Raw genomic sequence first — 20,368 nt, 5'->3', positions numbered from 1 at the left:
ACGAAAAATTATGTTTCCATTTAGTTGGGGGACCACCACCTTTAATGTTCTGATTTTCAAGGTACCCAGATGTCATCCTATTACTAAGGTTAAGTAGAAGGCAGTCAGACTTCCCGGATCTAAGTCTCTATCAGAGTCATCTATCTAAAAATGTTTACACTGTGAAGTGCCTCGGTCATTAAATATCTTGGTTGGGCACCAGTTTAAAATGTGCCATGACAGCTCACATATATAGAAGCACATGGATGAGATGATATAATTGCTTGTATTAAAAGGCCATAGAAAATCTGATTCATATAAAAAGGTAAGCAATATGATCATTAATAATCTGGAATAACATAAAGGCGATCTCTTTTGAAGCATTCAGTTTCCTTTGTTTTCTTGATGCCCTTACTAGACCCTAGACATAATGGTTAAATATGAAAAAAAATGCTTTATCTCTTTAAACAGGTATCTCCTTCAAGCTTTTAGTTTGGTACATTAATAAAGCTGTCTCCACAAACAGGGAACAGAAAGAAGATAGTCAACTATTAACTGTACTTCCACCTATGGTGCTTATTCACTAAAGAGTTGTCAGGGGGTTGATTATGGCCCTGCATAATTTAATGGGTGAGGAGAATTTAAAGAAATATAAATCAATGTATTTATCCATTATACAGGGCCACCCAAGTTACATTCCTGATGTATAGCGAAGACAAGGCGTTGGAAGCACAACTCTCCTGTACCGTTTCTTCATACCTGGGTACTCAAATTGTTAAAACCAGTTTTAAACGATAGCATTTTAATTTTTTATTATTTAAATACACCATACTAGAGCAAATGTCTCTGAAAATATCACAAATAAAAGATTTTTCTTCAACCAGCAAGTAGGTGAAAATTTCTACACAATAGCAGTTCTCTCCTGCCCCTTCCCTTATTTTTGTTTGCCATGGGAAGTAGCAACATAAGACCAAAAAAATAGAAAAAAATAAAATAAAAATTAGCATTAAAAAAAAAATCACGTACATGCATACGTACATTGTATTTTACAGAGATACAATAAAAGTGTTTGTGATCAAGTACCACAAAAGCTACAACTTTTCTTTAGATTATGTTCTGTTTGATTGGAACATACTTTCTTTACAACACGTAAATATACAAAGAGCAAAGAGAATGTCACTAGGGTAAAACAGAGGGTGCAAATTCTGGTCGGTGCCCTGTTAATTGGTAATGAGGGTAGAAAGCAGTTTTGAACAATTCTTGTCAATAAGATTCAGTCATTTCCCCCTCCCAAAGTTGTCCTCTGGTGAAGCTCTTTTGCCCTCCCCTAAAAGTCTCCCATTAGCCCAGGTCCATGAAGTTCTTTAATGTTCATCTTCAGTCATTTTCATACACCGATTAATGTGGGAAAGGGCATTCAAGAAAAGGTGCAATGGCATGAAGCTGGCACTGATGCTAGCTACAAAGGTGGCTTGTCTATTGGGGACATGGGATCCATCTGCGATGAACAGAATTTGAGATGAAGGCACGCATTCTGGATTACTCTGGCCTTTTAACAGACCTAAAAGGAAAAAGAAAAGAAAGAAAAGTTAAATAAAAACGTTTAGAAACTGAGTCAGACAACTAGTTTTTCATTAATATAAGATTCTAAATTGCTAGGTTGGGTCTTAGACCATTTAAAGCTGGTGCTAAATTCAAAGAAGGTATTCAAGAAAAGACAGACACAATGCACACTGATAAACACTTCTGCATATACCAATAAACTCGGATTTGCATATTGGCGCGAACATATGTGCACCAGATCACCTATTCTCTCTACACTAAGCATAGTGGGTAAACAAGTTGTGTTAGCATCATAAGGTTGACTTTCATGTTTATCACATGTTTATCTTGTAAAATCGTCTTATAAGTCCTGTCTCATTTATTTTTTATGAATTTACACATAATGTAGGAAATAAATGTTCCATTTGTTCAGATCCAATCAGACTGTAATCAAACTTATATCAGAAAATGTTTTACAACCATAACATTAAAGAGTACTTGGCCTCCAAGATTGACAAAATAATGCTATACAACATGAAATGAATGAAAGGCAGACAGGGAGTTCAAACACCCCCCCACCACCACACTTTCCAGCTAATTAAAGTGGCAGAGAATTGGAGATTGAATTCCCAAGAGTTGAAGCTCAGTGCGTGAAAGGTAATTTGGATGTCCAGAACAAAGAGATTAGAGAACAGCTAGTGAGTATATTTAATAAATGAGCATCAATGTCCTACTATGGACACAGACAACTCCAATTATATAACAACTGGGGATTTTCTGAGTGATATGTAAATAAGAGGATACTGCCATAATATATAGCGATAGAGAGAATGTATGGGTGACGAGCAATGTAACGGCTGTTTAAACTTTAAATAGCCACAAAGCGACTCACCCTAGCTAGGAATAACTTGGAGAGATAGTATACGCTTTATGTTGACTGATTGTGCAGGTGAGCCCTGTCTGTTCGGCATCACCACCTCCCCCTTGCCAAACAGAATAACAAAAGATTTAATTAGTAAGCAAACACTCTGGAATGCTGTAACCTGCCTTCGTATTAATGTATATGTTGGCCAGTTTTTCGGAGCCTCAGTAAATGTGACACTACCTGTGTCAAGCAAATTATCCAGGGTTACTAATAAAATATTTATTTCTGTATAATTTTGACAAGACTATTTAGCCTTTAGCCCATTAACAAGAAAAAAAACCTCAAAAATGCATACAATATACAGTTTTAATGCTGCCTATACCCTCTCTCTTTCTGGAGAGATCAATCTTCTAAAACAAAGCCATCACAGATGATGGTAGTTACTGAAAAGGTACTCACAATTTTTGTGAACAAGACAAGTCACATCACGATGAATTAATTCTGCATAATACCATAAAACGTACATGGGTGCTAATCACCAACCACAGTTTATAATGTAGTGGTTAACTATGGGCTCAAAAGACAAACATCTGGTTCCAACACATTGACTGTTGGAAAGACCTGTTCAAGACTATCACCAGATCTACCTTAAGGTTTCTCGTAGTCTCAAAGTTCGGGTACTGCTAAAACCACCACATGATCTAATTTACCAAAAGGAATAAAACACAATTTTCTTTCAAAGATCTATAAAAAATATAAAGACTCTAGCAATATATCATATAATGCTTAGCCAGTAGGTCAAGGTCCGCAAGTAAGATGACCAAGACACTGCCATTTTTCCGGTTTGGTTTCATTTCCTTTGGTTTGCTACTGTTTAGCCTTTACAGTTACCTTGCTGCAAGTGTTCTAAAGTCCACATTACACTGATAAATGTTCTGTACGTCTCGATCTCTTTGGTTTATTGCAACTGTATTTCCATTGTTCTTCTACCAATGCTAGTGGGAGGGTTATTAAACTGGCTCTACTATTTCACTGCGCTGTTATGGAGGGGGGGGCTATTAATGCACACATTGGATTTCAACACACCAACAGAAAAATATGTGCTTTGTTTGGCTGTTCTGCCGCAGGACGTGCTTTAAAATGGGTTTTCTGAAATATGTCAGAAATATCCCTGACACCACTTCCCTTGGCAGCATTTTATAGACCTTTAATTAGAGTTTCCACCTTGATTGTAATTCAGAAATAGACCTATAAAATGGAACTTATAGCCCATATTATATAAGCAGTTCTGTTTTTTTTGTTTTTTTTTTTAATAGAATCTTTTTTTTTATAATACAAAATATATTAGCTTATTTTGTTTTCAATATAAAAATTGGTGATAATTTATATATTAAAAATATATATATATATAGTATAAATAACATTACATATACAGACACACAAAATGCTTTCAGTAAACGACATTTTATCCAATTTAAAAAAAGGAATCTAAATAATTTTTGCATTGTACATTTTTTTTTCCTCTTTTTTCCTTGTTAATTCTCAGGCCAATAATGAAGTTTATATTGCAAATCTATACAGTAGGAACAACTCAAGTGTGCACTTTTTGTTTCAATGCAATAACTCAGTGCGGTGTGATTGCCTGGGTTAATGATGAAAAAGTCAAATATGCTATCAGAGCTGATGGAAAAATCTATCACCAATTTGAAATTAAAATTCATATGTGGTCAATAAGATTTACTATCCGTGCAAGTGGAGCTGTAAAGAGTAAATGAATCAATGTCATCAATACATAATCAGCATGAAATATGATGTGAATAAAATTATGTGCAAGAGTCGTGTCTTTTTTTTCCTGAACCGGTGTGGAATGAACAGACTACAGAGAGAGCTGACGGTAATTGTTACAAATTAGACACACTAGTTATCAAAATGCACTTGCTGGAATAGCAATAAGACTTATTAGGAAAATGAAAATAGATCTTAAACAATCTAGTTGCTGGAGATACTGTACAACTGTTGATCAGTAGAGTGGTCTCAAAATATTCATCGCTTATACATCTTGAAGCCGTGCGGAAAGATTTATTGTAGTTACGTGGTACCATTTCAGATACTAGACTTTAATTATATTTGTAGACCGCTGTTCAATAAAACAGATATGAAAACATCTACTTAGTGGACGTGGGGTTGTAAAAATATTACATTTAATGGGGAAACAAGGGATCAAATCAATAAGAACATGTGGGTTCCTGGCTGGCGCTAGACCTAGGCACTAAAAGTAATGCCCCTGCACCCCAATAAGTGTGCAGGGCTCCAGCTTTCTTTGCATTGATAGTAGAATGAGTATAACTCATTTGGTGGGAGGTTGGATTAAGTAAAAGGTTACAGCAGATACACTTTATAGGGCATTTGCTTAGCAATAGGGTCCTGATGTTGAAATGCACAATATTTAAACAGTTTTAAAGAACCTTGAAGATCAGTTCACTGAAAAGGCAGCCTTAAAAAGTGGTGCAGCCTTAAATGTATATAAATATTTTATCTGTATGCAGTAGACCCCTCTAAGAAGGCCAGGACTAGTCACTGGCAAGTGTCCAGTAGGCAAGTAAGTCACATGAGCTTGTGTGGTCATGTGACAGATACCAGGGACACTTTTAGACAACACTGAAGACAATGTAGCTAAAATGTAATCTTTGGCGAGCCCTCCCTCAATGAATTAGTGCATCTACGAGACTCCACATTAGTCTACAGAGAAGGGCATCAATGTAATGTGTGCAAAAGTGCATTAAAAAGCAACCCGGTCCAATGAGACAGAGCAGAGAACTCAAACACAGAGTAACTTCAGCCATATCACAAAGGACACACACATTTACTCTTCATTGGCAGATAAACCCGCCAGATATATCCATGCTCTATAGAAGGGTGGATAATGGTTCCAATCAGGGCTATTGAAAGTGTATTAATAAAGAGCCTTGCATTCACCTTCTGGTCTGGCAGTAGCGGATTGCTCTGAAGTGAATTCAAATGACCATTGATGAGAGCTGTAGGTCTATCATGTTCACAGAATAAACTGCCATTGATGTAGTGAAACCGGTCTCCTGGGACGAGGCGATTCCGACAAGTGGAGCACGTGAAACACTATACACGAGAAAAAAAAAATAAAGGAGATAAAAATAAATTAAATATCATGTCTTTAGTGTGCTAGCAAGAGGAATTTCCAGTAAAACACTAGTTACTTATGCCGTACCAAGACATCTCACTAAAGACACATACATGTTACACACAAAAACATAAGTATACCTTAAGATGGTAGACGTTCCCTTGTGCCCTCATGACAAGTTCACTGGCAGGAATCGACTGTCCGCAAGCACTGCAAGCTCCGCTGTTTCCAAATAACCTGAAGTGAAAGCAAAACACGGGAAAATAATTTAGTTTTCTAGCGTAGAATATACCCAGAATTTTATTACCAAGAGCATGACCTGTGACAATACCTGGCCTAGATTATTATCAGATCTGTTTTTCTTCTTCTTCTTAACATCTGCATTTTTAAATAAATAACTCCCTATACATTATAGTCGGGGTCAGCACTGGAAGCAACCAGTCAAACGCAAAAAAACTATTTTGTTGTACACCTATTTTATCAGATTTCTGTCACAGAAAAAATAAAATAAATAATAATAATAAAAAAAAGATACGCTTCACAACATGAACTTAAATGCATTGTGTCCTTGAAATTGTATGAAGAACTCTTTTTGTACTTTAATCATATCTCGAGATAGGAGTCATCAAAAGGGTTAAGAGGATTTGATTGTATATCTAAGTCTACATCATGCTCTGTGTATTGAAACTCCAGCAAAACCTCCATCAGAGCAGAGTTTCCATTAGAAAGTCGCTGCTATCCGGGTTGATATATAATGTGTATGGGTTAACCTTTTCAATCATAGTGTCAACACTAGATTTGCCTCTGCTCATCTCTTTCATCCTAACCTTCTCTCTCTCTCTTGATAATGAAATGCTTGCTCTGACTTCCCTCTATCTGCTCCTGAGTCCACAATTTAGATTACTTCATCTCTGCTAGCAACAAACTGAATGAAATTTCGATTTGAGCAGAAAGTAATTTAGCGGGATCTGGACCCATTTGTCATCATATCTCTCTGGGTGTTTTGCTATATCACTGCAGTTTTCCTATGCAATCAAATGAGACCACAACATCTGCTGTGGGGGGGCACGAAAGAGAGAGAGGGAGGCAGAGACGGAGAGGGGGAAAATGTATATACATAATTTTCTTAATACGTTTAACCGATGTTCCAAAAAAGAACGTACTAGAAATTTGCTCTTAATGAATATTGAATTTTTCCCCCTGCTTTCTAAGCGTGGGGAAGCTTAATTTGGTTTCACATTAGGGTTTTTGATAAGGAGCTAATAAAATTTAGGTCATTCCCTTTATGAAATGGAGAACAGAGTTTAGTAGCAAATCTCAAAACCATATATAAAAACGAGGTTGGAAGAGGATGTCTGAGGCTTCCAGCAGAGATCGTAAAGGTGCCCTTATAAAATACGTCCATTTCCGCATGGATCGGGACAAAATGGGTGGAAGTATCGTTAAATGCCTCACTTTTTAACACTCTGCGCAATAATTACTCGGCATGCAGAAGCCATTGTATGTCATTCACAAAATTAAGCTGGTCCCCTTAAACGGTGCCACATGCTTATGTTCATTTTTCATGTTTTTTTTGCCCCAAATTGTGGGTGGGGGGGTTTTAAATCCTCCAACGTGGAACGTTAAAAGCCATGTTAAGCATGTTAACGGGCCAAGATCTTACTGACCACAAATTAATCAGGAGGTATAGTAATATGTGTAAGTATTGGACAATTAAGAGATAATAAGGGGTTTAAGAAGCTCTAAGCCCGGGGTAAAGTCTGTAATCGGAAAATGTCCTGTCGAAATAGCAGTTTGACCAGAAGGAATACGGCTAAAGATTCAGCTAATTGTGGCGACTCTCATACCTAAACATAACTGCTCTACTTAAGGCCCTCGTCTCGAGAGCAACCAAGGTATCAGGTTTAGATGTTCTCCCTAACCAATCACTTGTGGTCACTTTTAATTGACTGAACAACTAATTAAGCCACCTGTCTTCAGGCAGGAACAGCCTTAAAAGCAAATCTGTTAGTAGTCCGTAGGGACTGAAGTTGAGAAATGCTGAACTCGTCCATTCAATCAAAGCTGCGTGTAGAACAATGATCTCAGCTGCTGCGAAACAGTCCGTCATTGTTAAGGCTTGAAAAGCACAACCTAGTTTCACGAGATGTGCCCACCACAGAAGCTCCAAGAGGTTCTGCAACAGCTGCATGCCTTAAAGAACGGGTTCCAAGTTCGGATTCATGTTCCAAATCCTTTTAATCATAGCACCCAATCAGTAATCCCCCCCCTTACATGGAATGTATGTTGTATTAGAGTATGGCAGCCCAATGGTTAAACATTTCTATGTCAGTCGTTACTGGAACATGCTTCCTTCTAAGAAGAGAAAAAATGGGGGGGGAGGGGAGGAAAAAAAATTCTAAATTGCTCAGAGTTTTCTGTATGTGATCCCGCAGAAGGCTTGTCATGTTCAAACTACTAATTTGCTGTCGCCACTTTATTGAAAATAGCCTGTAAGTTGTTATTAAATGTATCGACTGAACGACAGGGAGAGTAGTAAAAACTGCCCCTTAAGATGGCTTTTAATAGGAAGCCTGAGAAACAAATTTTGCAGCGGCATCGATTCGGAGAGTTCAATCAAAACTCCATTTCAAAACTAATTAGTCTGAGGTCCGGGATCGCACGCTGACACGTTCCTGCAGAATGCTCAGGGAGGTGGCGGGGGAGGAGAGCGAGGCACACGTGGTCGGCCTGCTCTACACAGGCCTCTAGCCAGCACTTCCGGGCATGGGGGGAAGGAATGCTACACCGGCCCCCTTAATGGGGAATACAGCACTTGTCAGGGACGGCAGGCAACAATTTAGCCTAAGTGGAGAATGGAGAGAGTGAAGCAATGGAGGGCCGTCTCCGTGACCACCATTACTTACTGCGAGAACTGAGCACCGACAAATGGCTTCTAATATTTTTTAGTAGAAAATATAGAAAGCTGGCTTTTTCAAAACATGAACACTTTTTTTTTGTGAGAAAAAAAAAAAAATTACCTTCAGCTCACGAGAACTAAATTAGCGTGCATGTCAAAGGTTGTCTAAAGTGTTTCTACTGACATCTTGTAAATGGGGATGAAAACCCCTTTAAGGGTTAAAAAGTTATTGATATTCTCCCCCTAGCATATTCGAAAAACTCAATTTGTAGCTTTCACATTACATCGTACTCAGAGCATCAGTAGATCCCACAGCGCTATTACGATAGAGGAGAGTAAAAATTAACAACATGTCTAGTGTTATTAATGACAGGTCCAGGGCCCTCCTCACCTGATTCTGTAAGTCAAATGGCTATGTTATGTCCCTTCTACCCACTGTATCCACTATGGAATATGATGGCGCTATATAAAATAATAATATTACATGTACATCCTTGTCTAAATTCAGGGGATGATAGAATCACAGTATAGTCCAGGGTTCTTCAAACATTTACCTGTGACCCGGTGCAATAATATCACCCGTGACTGCCTGTGGCTTACAGGGGAGAATAGGTACCTTTTTGGCCCACGGGGCAAGCCCAGGTTCGGGACCTGGTAATACAATGGCGCTTAAAACTTTTGTGATTAAAATTACTTACGTAAAATAACAAAACAAAAATAATAATAATCAAATAACTTGTCTTAAAAAGTTTTTTTTTATGAACATCTAGACTCTTGTAGATCTACTAAATAATAACTTTAATCGTGATTTAATACAAGTTGAAGTCTATTAGGTTTGTAGTAACACCTGACCTCCTGTCCCATTACATTGTATGCCAAGGTTTGCTAGCACGGTTAATGGGGTCATTCTTGATCAGAGTGGGCTCTGGGTGTTCTGTTCCCCTTGGGTTCTCGAAGGGACGTATATATCGCACGATACATTAGAAAACGATTACAGAGGCCTGGAACAAAAAACAAGGTCTGCAAAGAACCATTAGTCCTGTTACCACGTCGTGGCTCGCTCTAGTCGGAACAGGACAATGACTGGAGACGTCTTTTATCCTCGTGCCAGGAGACTGTTTTCTAAATTTTAAATACAATTATTTTGTAAAGTGTAAGAGTTTCTGTGCGGTTACAGAAGAATAATGCTAAAAGGAAAGGGACGGACAAAGGCAGCTGTCAGGGCTCAGTACCCATACATCATTCAGATTTCATTAAGCCGTTAAAGTGCCATCTTTTGTTCAACAACTGTCAGAGTCTCACTTAATTGAGTCATTGGGCCCATATGTAGAAATTACGCAGATCTGGTTGGTAGGCCACATTAAGTGTATTCTGGCTCACTCTCCACAAAAGGCTACAGTCAATTTGCTTTGTGTACATGTATGGTATGCCAGGGACAATGCTAAAATCATACAGTAGGAGAATAGCTTTAAATGTCATACGTTTAGTTATAAAATTTCCATTAGGCAAATAAAAAAAAAAAAAAGGCAAATAAAATTAAATGCATCAGGTTCTTTGGCAGATTATGTATAACTGAATAATTAAATGCTCATGAGTTAAAGGTTGCTGTTCCAGCATTAATTGCTCTGGTATGCTAAGCAAATAGATCTTACCTGATCTGTCATTATGTTATGCTCTTAAGTTGTTTTAACAAAGGCATCTGTTTCTATGGAAACCACCCATCAGCGCCTGTTTTGGTGTCACATGACAGTTATGCGTCCCTGGCAAGAATTCTGAATGATGTAAAATCGTACCCACTTTTTTCTGGGAGAGGTACGGGCATCAACAACACTAGCAATTATGTTTCTAATGCTACTTAGGTATTAAATTCAGCAGAATTGGTAGATCCACACTTATTTTACTGATAATTTTATATTGAGTCAGGATTTCAGCCCTCGGTGACATAGTTGGACACATCTGACTCGATATGTATAGACGGGAACTTCAAATTTCAGGATAGTTTAATTGTAAATTTGGAAAGTTCTAGAGTCCAACTTTTTTTTTCCATGCTACAGCAGTAACAAGGAATGCCAACTATCTCCAACTAACTGAACCGTGAGAAAAGAAAATATATTAAATGTTATATTATGACTAACAGGGGGGAAAAAGCTTGGACTAAAATAACCAGAGATCATAAGAATCATTTTTATAATATCTTTAATTTGTAAACTATCAACATTTTTTTTTACCATGGACAATAGAGGCCTGGTGTTTGAAGGCCTTGGTGATCTAGACATGTCTGTTTAGATTTTTTGGTGTATTCAGCTTTCTAATTTAAGAAATTCCACAGGTCACAGTCTAGAATTACATTGATGCCAAGACTCTTGGTTGGACAATGGATCACGGAAAGTCCAGTCCGCCTATGGCAAAGGTTGGCGTTGAATATATCAGTACCTCCAACTTCTACAGTGTCTGGGGCCATACGATCCAACAAACACAGTTCTAAAAACCCTGAAAACTTTAGTAGTTTAAAAAAATATATATCTTTGTGAAAGTTCTAATAAGGCCATTCAGAAGGAGCTCCTAAACCTCTCATTATTACACAGTTAAAAACGCCAATAGATTTTTAAACGGGATATACCCGAAATAATATTTCACTCCAGGCATTTGGTACTCATTACATCCCCATTTCTTTTTTTGTAACAACCACCCAAGACCACGGAGAAAAGATACAATAGCATCCATTGTTCCTTCTTAATTGCCTAGATGTTGGTTATCAGTCTTTGTGTATTAAGGTCATTTGTAGGTCAAACCCAATTTCCCTAATGTTGTCCAGGAAGATATGTTTGCGTTTCCTTTTCTCACGCTCTCTTCTCTAAGATTGGGCAATTTGCTTTCATGGGAACGCTCACGTCGGTTTGTATAGGCCGAATATTCAATTATATCATTTTCTAGAAATTGAAAAATCTCCGTGAATGTAAACCCTTCTAAATTAAGAGAAGTAATTGCTTTTTCACGTCGAGCCAAGAACGGAGCCGAGAACGTAACTGTAGCCTTTTCTAAAAACTTGTTTTCACATAGTTTCTGTGAGGCTGGAGAGTTAATTATCTAACCAGGGGATTGTGCAGGACACTGTTTGATTTAAAAGGCTTGAGGCTTAAGGTGCTCAATTAAGTAGCTATCAGTCTCAGTCTGGTCTTTAATGGGCTTTTTTTTTTTCCTCTCTCCTCTTCAACTCTAGCAATGGGGGGAGATACACCCCAGGTCAGGCTAATTAAAGCCAGGGGACTCCTTAATTGCGATGACAGAAATGGTTTCAGTTTCCCCGGCTAAGGTCTTCAGACTAGAGGAGGTTGTTAATATTTTAGCATTTGGTGAACGCAATCAATCACAAAACAGCAAGATGTGCCTAATACGGTAAAACTATTTACACATATATAGAGGATTGTTCGTACGAGCGAGCCAGCCATAAGAGATTGCTGGACTGTGAATATTTTATTTAATGCTCTTGATTCGATCAAGGTTATTGGATCTTATGTAATCTACAGACGCAGCCGATGTTATCAGCTAAAGTGTGCTACAGTTTTACCGCCGTTCATTGCGTTTCAAAGCAGAGGTGCGACATCTAGAAAGTAATTTCAGGAGTAACACACGGTACATTAATTCGGGCAGCAATCAGTTTAATAATCATATCTATTCTGTCACAGTAATCCATTTTTTTTTTTAAGCGGGTTTGAACGTTTAGTCCTTTAATTATTAAACTACAGGAATACTGTTTTAGTCGCTCAAAAAACATTACGCACGCTGCAGAGGAAAAGGGTTATGGGTTCGGATAACTTCGGATCTTACGTCCATATTTAAGGTAGAGATATATATGCCGCTGTAAGAAATCTCCTGGCATTATAAAAACACCCAGCATTTGCAGGGTTAATACTAAATGCAAGAGTGATGCCAGAAGGCAAGTCCATTAAAAAGGTACTTCATACTAACCCGAGACCGAGCCACCTCTAAAAGCACTAGATACTACCGATACTTGGAAAAAAAAGGCTTGTGAATAATGGCTGGAGGTACATTAGAGAAGGGAGAGGGGAGAAAAAAAAAACCTGCCAAATTACGCTTGGTTAATTCAGAGTAACAGATCTGTCCCCAAGTGAATTGGAGGCCTTGAATTAATTCTGTTATGACAAATCAAGATAAACGTTCCCCCTAAATTGCATGCGATTTAATTAATTTTTGAGATCCAGTTTTTTTTTCCCTCCTCTCTCCCAGCTAATAGTTCACATGCTCCTGTGCTGTCATTGTGCTTGAGTGGGCAGACTTCAAAGTGATATTAAATAACCAACTATTAGATTTACCTAGCACGTCCTATTGGAAAAACGCCATTTAATTACCTACCCTGTTCAATTAAAGGGACAGCATTCCCCGATTCTAGCAGCTTGCTGATGATTACCAGGAAAATTAACTCTCTGCGGGGCGACTCACAGTAAACCACAACATATATACGGTATATATAAAAAAAAAATAAAAAATAAAGCCCGGCTTCTTCCTTTAGCAATTAAAAAGACGGAAAAAAAACAAATATGCAGCTAATAACTGACAGGCGTGGACATGCCACAAACACAGATTGTGGATTAATTCCAACTTGATCTTACAGGGTTAATGACCTACCAGCTTCCCTAATTAATATGTAATTAATGTTGCTGTTATACTACTATGGTGTATCTTGTGTTATTTATTAGTTTTCTCGGTCGGTGACCAATGAGGACTGCAGTTGAACATCTAAATGTAATCTGCTACAAGCAGAACCAACCCTGGCGTTTGGATAAATTTTCTGCCATTTTAATTCTTGTTTTGACGAGGATGAAATAGGTCCGAGGTCCATAAAGAACCCATTTGCTAGTGGACGTGGCCATTCTTGAGTTGTCCCACAACACTTAGCCAGTCCTCCATAACTGCACGTTGACCCGTTCTCCACCCAACAATGCTTTACAAGCACCCCGAGGCAATCATTGTGTAGAAGAGCTCAAACGACCAGCATGCCTCCCACAGACACTTTTTGAGAATAATACACAGAAGATTGCCTCCGTGGTCGAAGAAAAGCGCTGTCAACATACCCTAAAAACGTACTATACAGAGCCAGGTGAACAATCACCGCTCACAATGTACTTGGTTAATGTCACACTATACAATGCGGCATCACAAAGGACGGGTGTTTGGAAATGTGCAAATTCCAAGATTCTATAATCACATCATCATCTTCGCTCTGCAAATCCTTTTAATGTTTCTCGGTGCTCAGACTCGGGCTCTTTAAGAGTCCAAAGCCTCAGCCCTGGTTAATAATCCCCTCTCTTACAGGCCAATTTTGTTAATTAAATGTTTTGTTTGCGATGCAGCTCTCATTCATTTCGGACACGTCATTCCTAGCAGATCTAAGCCAGGGCCCAGATCTCATTAGATAAAACCTATCAGGAGTAAAAGAAAATGGAGGAGTCACTAATTAAAGCTTTTAATTGTGTGTATTCACTGTCAGGCTGTTTTATCTCCAATCTATGATTGCAAGCTGCATGTCAGTCTCCCACCAAAAGCACTTTCATTAATGGAAGAGAGGTGGATTCCCTCCCCCCTTGCGCTCAAAATGAAGGGGAAAGCATGAGCACTTTTCTCGGCCTTCTTGGAAGGTGCTTTTCAAAGGCACAATCATGTCCTTCCATCAGAAGACCGAGGGACGTTCACTCGGACCGTCAAACCTTTGCATTTTGCTACTTGAACACAGGTGCAAAATAGACTACACCGTAGCCCACATCTACCCTACTCAGAGGTGTTACAGCGCGCACATTGCCATCTTAACGCAGCTCCAACATATGCCTATGAAGTGTTACCAAGGTGGTCCGCTCAAAGTCCAAACATGGCTTTATTGTGTAGGAAACACATGGTTTGCACATGTCTTGGTGTAGACAATTACTTTCTCACTCGTCACTATTCAAAATGAAAAAGTGGGTGTACGGGCCACGATATCAACGCAGTACAAGCGAGGCGATATCATTCAATGGTTTGTGGAGGACAGATAAAGAACAGGGGTCCCGCATCTAAACCAGACACCCTAATTTATACAATAGGCGGCTGGATAGAGGACTTGCACCAGAATCAGTTTGCTGGTTAAAATGATCCAACTTGGAAATTAGACTTAGATCAGTGAATATACATAAAACGATATAAAATTTAAAAAAAAAAAAAAATAGTCGGAGGAGCATCCTGAGCCAAACACTTTTTTGTCACAAACAGAAAGAAAAAGGGAATAAAGGGTGCACAGGCTGGATAAACAGACTGTTTTGTTGAATATGCCATCAGGAGATCGAGTACACGTACTCGGTAATTAGTAATAACCAGAAGTAAGGCTATGGCTCGATGGCGATTATTGCCAGATACGTTTGTAGCAAACCGTGCACCAGGACAGCAGTGTCAATTTTTCCACTTCAAACAAATGCCTTTTTTCTTCACCTAGGTTTTGCTCTATTTAATTAAAATCCTGTCAACCTTAGAGTTGGTCCCAAAACACCAGAATATACACCAGGGTGCTTGGTTTCTTATAGTATGTGCTGATTTCCTAACGCTTTAGAGGGTGTGGGGGGGGGAAGCACATAACACTTAGTGAAATGAATGTCGCTATCAGGAAAACCCCTTTCTCCAGCTATTACTTCTATTTAGCTGATTGAGAACACTAGAATTCAGCAGGACAAAGGTTACATTATCAGTATCACTAAAAGTCATTTGACTTCATCATTCCACAGCTAATGAGGTTTCAGATCTGCCTCTCACACTGCCTGGGGAGGGGGGCGAACAAACCGTCTTCCTATATGCTTAAAAAAAAATTAAATGTTTATATAGTACACATAAAATTAAAATATATATATATATATGACAAAATAAACCCAAAAACGATTGGTAACTTTTACATTGAATTTACTGCAGACGTAGATATTAAAAATAATGATTTTTTTATGTTACTTAATACACAGATGTTGTATTTGTGGTGTCCTTGCTGAAATTTGAAATAGCCCATTTCTTAAAAGTACAGATTATCCAGGTGCATCAGTGTATTAAACCGTTTACTCAAATTAAATATGTAATCCTTCAAATGCCTTTCAGTTTAATGAGCTAAGGAGCTCGAGTTCACCAGGACCCGGTATAGGCACATCATAGCTTGTGCTGGGCTTTCATTTAAACGTGTGGTCGGTGCCACGACGTGCATATAATTAGTTTGCGCTTCCTCAATTAATTGGTTATTGCCTTAGCAGATTACACCCTTATTATTTTCCAAATTAAGAAAATGCAAACATTCTCCAACCGGTTTGTCAATTACAATATTTATCACCTGCTCTGCATCACATATAGGACTCTGTACGATAGCAGGTTATAATTCACTTATTAATTGCAGGAAATGACCAGCATTGACTTTCTTGGCACAATTAAGCTCTCAAGATAAAGTGCTGGATTCAATTACCTGTGATAAATTTAGCACGGGTTCCATCGTTAAATTTCTCCTTAGAGCATAATGACACAATTAGAAATAATAAACAGGGATAAACTTTTCACAGGTAATGGAAAGAAGGTGACCGGTTTGTAAAGACAGCAGTTTTTGTTATAGCGAGAAGAACATCAAACTCTGATACATCTTACACTTTAGCTTCAAGACATAAGCAGTAATTTTCATCTACCTGCCCCGGTGATGGGGGTTTGAAATAAACACACACCTGATGTAGTCATTCCGGCAGAGGATCATTCCACTCTTAGTATAACAGGAAGTCCCAATTTCCCCCAGTTGAGCTTGACAGCAGGAACATTTTAGACATCTGCTGTGCCAGTAGCTGTCCATCGCATACAGCAAGAACCGGTCTGCGATCTTGCCCCCGCAACCTGCGCATCTTTTCCAGGAAAGGGTACTGGCATTGACAGGTGGAGGCTGGGCGCTACTACCTGGATTCACCATCGTCTAGAAAAACAGAGCAAGGCAGACAAAAAAAAAAAAAGGACATGTCATTTATGAGAGCTCTACTCAACCCAACATACAGTAGCAACCAATGGACCCGGCTAATTAATGGCCTGGAGTCTTCAGGTACTTGTTTACATTGTTTGGGGTCAGTGATTGCACTGTTAGATGGTGCCACCTAACTGATCCCAGTGCTGATAATCTTGGACATCATCTAAAGACTTGTCGGGATTTCAGGAGATTCTATGTTTGAAATGCAAAGGAAAATCATTGAAGAAAGTAAATAAAGGGCCTGATGTAGTCGTCTGAAGCTAGAACGTGAGACTTTGAGATTAAGTTACTTTTTAGGCTCACGTTAAAGCTACCTGGATATAGTCTTTAGAGCAAACGCAGTTTGTGTAAAATGGAATCCCCAAGGCTTACGCGGATAATTTGGAGTGAATGCAAACTTGCTGGGCAGGTTTTTCATATTTCAAACGTTTGTTCATTGTTATGGTCTCTGTTCTAATCAATTCCCTGTTATTGTTGGATCAGCTGAAATCTCATTTGATTTTAAGGCGATCAATGAGTGGTTGCTTTGGAATTAGGACCAAATAAATAGAGCTGAACTTTAGGACGCCCTGTTAACTTGCTGTACAAACACAAACCACTTTTGTCTCGCTAATCTGTCCTTGATCAGCAATTTAAATGCAATGGATATACGCCCTCAAAAGGCTCCCATTTCCTGATAAAAGTCAGAAAAGATACAATTGAGTCTGCAGCCTAAATTAAACATCTGACTGTCAACACATTTCCAACAAGCAGGACACAGTATTATCTGTATACAGAGTGGACTTCTCTGTCTTTGAACATGTATTACCTGGGGGAGGTTGGCCAGAGTACAAGGGGACAATTGTCCCTTTAGGCTGATGTGACTGATCGCAATCATTTGGGTCACCATAGGAAGTCACTTGTCTAGAAGGGGCTGTTATAGTAAAGATCATGTCTACCGAGAAGCTCTTTAGAGGAAAAGCTGTCAACCACCAAGATGTTGCCTCCAAAAAAGCGATACGGACTCTCTTTGCTCGGAAGTTCTGATGCAGAGTTCCATAGATCATCACATCGCATTTAGACTGTTATTCTAGCTATAATTTTAGAAAGTACTAGAACTACAGACAGAACCTAGCCCACCAAAGACGATATCTCCTCCTTAAGGCTCCTCGACCACAACAAGATCTAAAACCAACGCTATTAGCTATGGTGTATTAAAAACCTAATGGCCATGTAATGGTGTGACTTGGAAGCTAAAGTTTTCAGACGGGACTAAAGTTGGTGGCAACATCACACGAAAAAAAAAAAAAAAACATGCCTCCCCACAGTTCACAAGGACAACGCATAAACCGCACAATCTGCCATAATCAGAATTGTACCTATTAAGCTGAAACCAAACACCAGGACTTGGGAAACAGAACCACTCTAAAAGCCATTATCTGTGTGTACCCAAATGCATCATACCTTTATGTAAATTGATTTATCCGATGCATTACTCAACAAATTGCTTTTTGTAACAATTTCATCTCCAGACCCTAAATGAATCTGCATTTCCTGCGTAGACTCTATCAAGTTTTCCTCCCCCTTCTGTTCTTAAATAAAGAAAAAAAAAAAAAGAAAGCTTCACATTTCTTTAAGGCGGATTGCGACCTGCCCTAAATTTTACTTGAAAAGGTAAATAGAAAAATAAGGAAACTTTACACTGTTCAAAGCATCCAATAACCACATTAACTAAAGCTCTTAAGAACAAGCAATACCTTAATACTGATTAAATCTTCTTGAGATGAATCCTTAAGGACTGACCAGAAAGCGACTCTCAAGATAACCATAGGGAGGGCTATCATCAAGTTTCATTGGAGCTGAGAGGGGGGGAAGCTTTTAAGTTTAATAGGGTTGCTACATAAATTATATAGACATGCAATACAGGGAACAGGGGAAGGCGGCTAGAGGCAAAATAACCTATTTTATAGAAAAGTCTCTGGTGTTTAATGGAGATCCCAGAAGAGGGGAGGGGGAGTCAGTTTGTAATACAAAAACTAGATTCTTAATTCAAAGCTGGGTTTTTAATTAGCCAAGTCACTGGATTCCCAGTTCAGAGACACAAAGGCTAGGAGTATTCACTTTGATCTTACTGCCACTGTGTCCAAAAACCTAAAAAGGGGTGGAAGAAAAAAAAAAACAGGCTTCCCAGTTTGCTGCTGTGTATGAAAGGGAGGCGGGTGGCCAGTACCCAATTTACCATGGAGCAAGAGATTCCTTTTCCATAGGAGAGGAAGGGGTGGAGAGGGCACAGGGATCTCTTGCTAAAGCTGCATTCCCCTCTCATTAGAATGATCTCCAATGTGTATTTATAATGAGCTACTGATCAGGGTCCTTGGAAGGAGTCTGCGCTCACATGTGTCACGGAGATCTATGCCCACAGCTCTCAGGGATCGACACTTAGTTCCCCACGGGTGATCATTCCAGGTTCCACTTCTAGGTCCCAGCCCCCCCCTTCTATGATTCGCATTAAACAGCTCTTACCTCCCCTGTTGGTCTTCGCTGAATGGCTGTGGCCGGGTGTTATGAAGGGATAAAGGCTCCGGTAGTTCTTCTGCCTGCAAATGCAGCTGCTTTGGGATCCCAGATGCAGCCAGTTCCACCAGAGCAGACCCTCCCTCCGCTTCTCCCCGCTACACACACCAGCGCTGCAGCAACTTTGCTTCTGACGGTATCAACTCCTTAATGCCTTCTCTTCAACAGACGAAGGATGCGGAGCCTGCAGCGCAGTCTACGCTACCGGGAGCTGAGAGCTTTAAATGCACCTGAAGGGGAACGGAAAAGCCCGGCTGGAGGACACAAAACAAACGAAAATAAACACAAGTTACTGCGGATAGCAACAGCACGGAGAGAGGGAGGGCCACGGACTGCCTGCTGCTCCCTGCGAGTCTACGCTCTCTCTAGCCTGACATGTGTTACTGACAGAGCAAACCCCTGCCCTGCTGCTCGCCTGGCTCCTCCCACTCCAATCCCCTCTCTGATTGCTCAGGCGGAATAATAAAATAAGCCAAGGAGAGAAAAGAGTCTCAGACAGGGGGCGGGGCTGGAGAGCGGGGCAGCGGCGTGATGGATCTATCAGGTGGAGGTACCCCTGCTCCGGGGACAGGGCGGGGGGCACACGGGCTGCTATTTTAATTGATAGCGCAGATGAACATCTAAGCGGCTGCTGCTAATAAAAGTGTCGCCCATTAACCCTTTGTTCGCGGGTTGGCACGAGTTAAAGGGGCTTTTACACGATGCCCCTGGGAAATCAATGAGTTGCTTCCCGATTAACCCATGCACTGCTGCATAACTGCATGTAACGGGTTTTAAGTGTAATAGCTAGAAGAATTAACCCTTGATGCAACAAAGACGCTTGCTTTTGAAGCTGATTAGTAAACGCGGGCTCCGTTATCTAATATGTAGTTACGCGGATCGTGGCTACTGGCTGGTATGAAGGGTCGGCGGGTTACTGTGGTAAGGTAGATTTAACGACTATCATTCTAAGCCGGTCAGAGCATCTGAACTTGGCACAGGTTGCCCTCGGCTTGAGATTCCACTGGAGGAAATTACAGCGTGGGAAAGGTCAGAGGATAGCGGTGTAAAGGAACCGTGTTCTGTGACACACGCTAAAGCTTTACGATTATCCACGGACACGCGATCTATACATCTCTTTAAAGACCATAACCCGTGTATTGACGTGTACAACGTCCAGATAAATGGGATATATATATATTCCTATACCCTTTAAAAGTTTGGGGTCACTAAGGACATTTCTAGGTGCAAAATGTTTTTCTGATGATCAATTAGCCTTTTTTAACTTAAACTTGGATTAGTGAATACAACGTGCCATTGGAACACAGGAGTGATGGGAGTGATAGATGACCTCTACACTGGATTTCTGATCCATTTCAT

The 20,368-nt window shown here is 39.6% G+C and overlaps 1 protein-coding gene across 2 annotated transcripts; it reads right to left on the bottom strand.

Annotated features, from left to right (window-relative positions):
* Positions 1-764: 764 nt before the first annotated feature.
* On the bottom strand, positions 765-19,366 carry LMO4 (LIM domain only 4). 2 transcript variants are annotated; one of them, XM_053469315.1, is made up of 5 exons: positions 18,959-19,366; positions 16,170-16,408; positions 5,681-5,777; positions 5,363-5,518; positions 765-1,540 (listed from the first exon to the last, which is right to left on the bottom strand). In XM_053469315.1, the coding sequence occupies exons 2-5, from the start codon at positions 16,403-16,405 to the stop codon at positions 1,532-1,534; spliced, it is 498 nt and encodes a 165-aa protein (XP_053325290.1). In that variant the 5' UTR covers positions 16,406-16,408; positions 18,959-19,366; the 3' UTR covers positions 765-1,531. The 2 variants fall into 2 exon arrangements, with proteins under 2 accessions (XP_053325290.1, XP_053325289.1); XM_053469314.1 differs by lacking the exon at positions 18,959-19,366 and adding an exon at positions 17,900-18,017.
* Between the last annotated feature and the right edge of the window lie 1,002 nt (positions 19,367-20,368).

Source organism: Spea bombifrons, chromosome 6 (assembly GCF_027358695.1).
Source record: "Spea bombifrons isolate aSpeBom1 chromosome 6, aSpeBom1.2.pri, whole genome shotgun sequence".
NCBI lineage: Eukaryota > Metazoa > Chordata > Amphibia > Anura > Pelobatidae > Spea > Spea bombifrons.
Note: the sequence above shows the minus strand (reverse complement) of the source record. Positions and strands in the feature narration are given on the sequence as shown.

What these genes read in the sequence shown, in the direction of transcription:
- LMO4 (XM_053469314.1), bottom strand. Translation starts at nt 17,986, where the DNA reads ATGCAGATTCATTTAGGGTCTGGAGATGAAATTGTTACAAAAAGCAAT. An exon ending in ATAAATCAATTTACATAAAG is followed by an intron (nt 16,409 to 17,899) that starts GTATGATGCATT and finishes CTGTTTTTCTAG; the next exon opens with ACGATGGTGAATCCAGGTAG. An exon ending in TGCCGGAATGACTACATCAG is followed by an intron (nt 5,778 to 16,169) that starts GTGTGTGTTTAT and finishes CTTTCACTTCAG; the next exon opens with GTTATTTGGAAACAGCGGAG.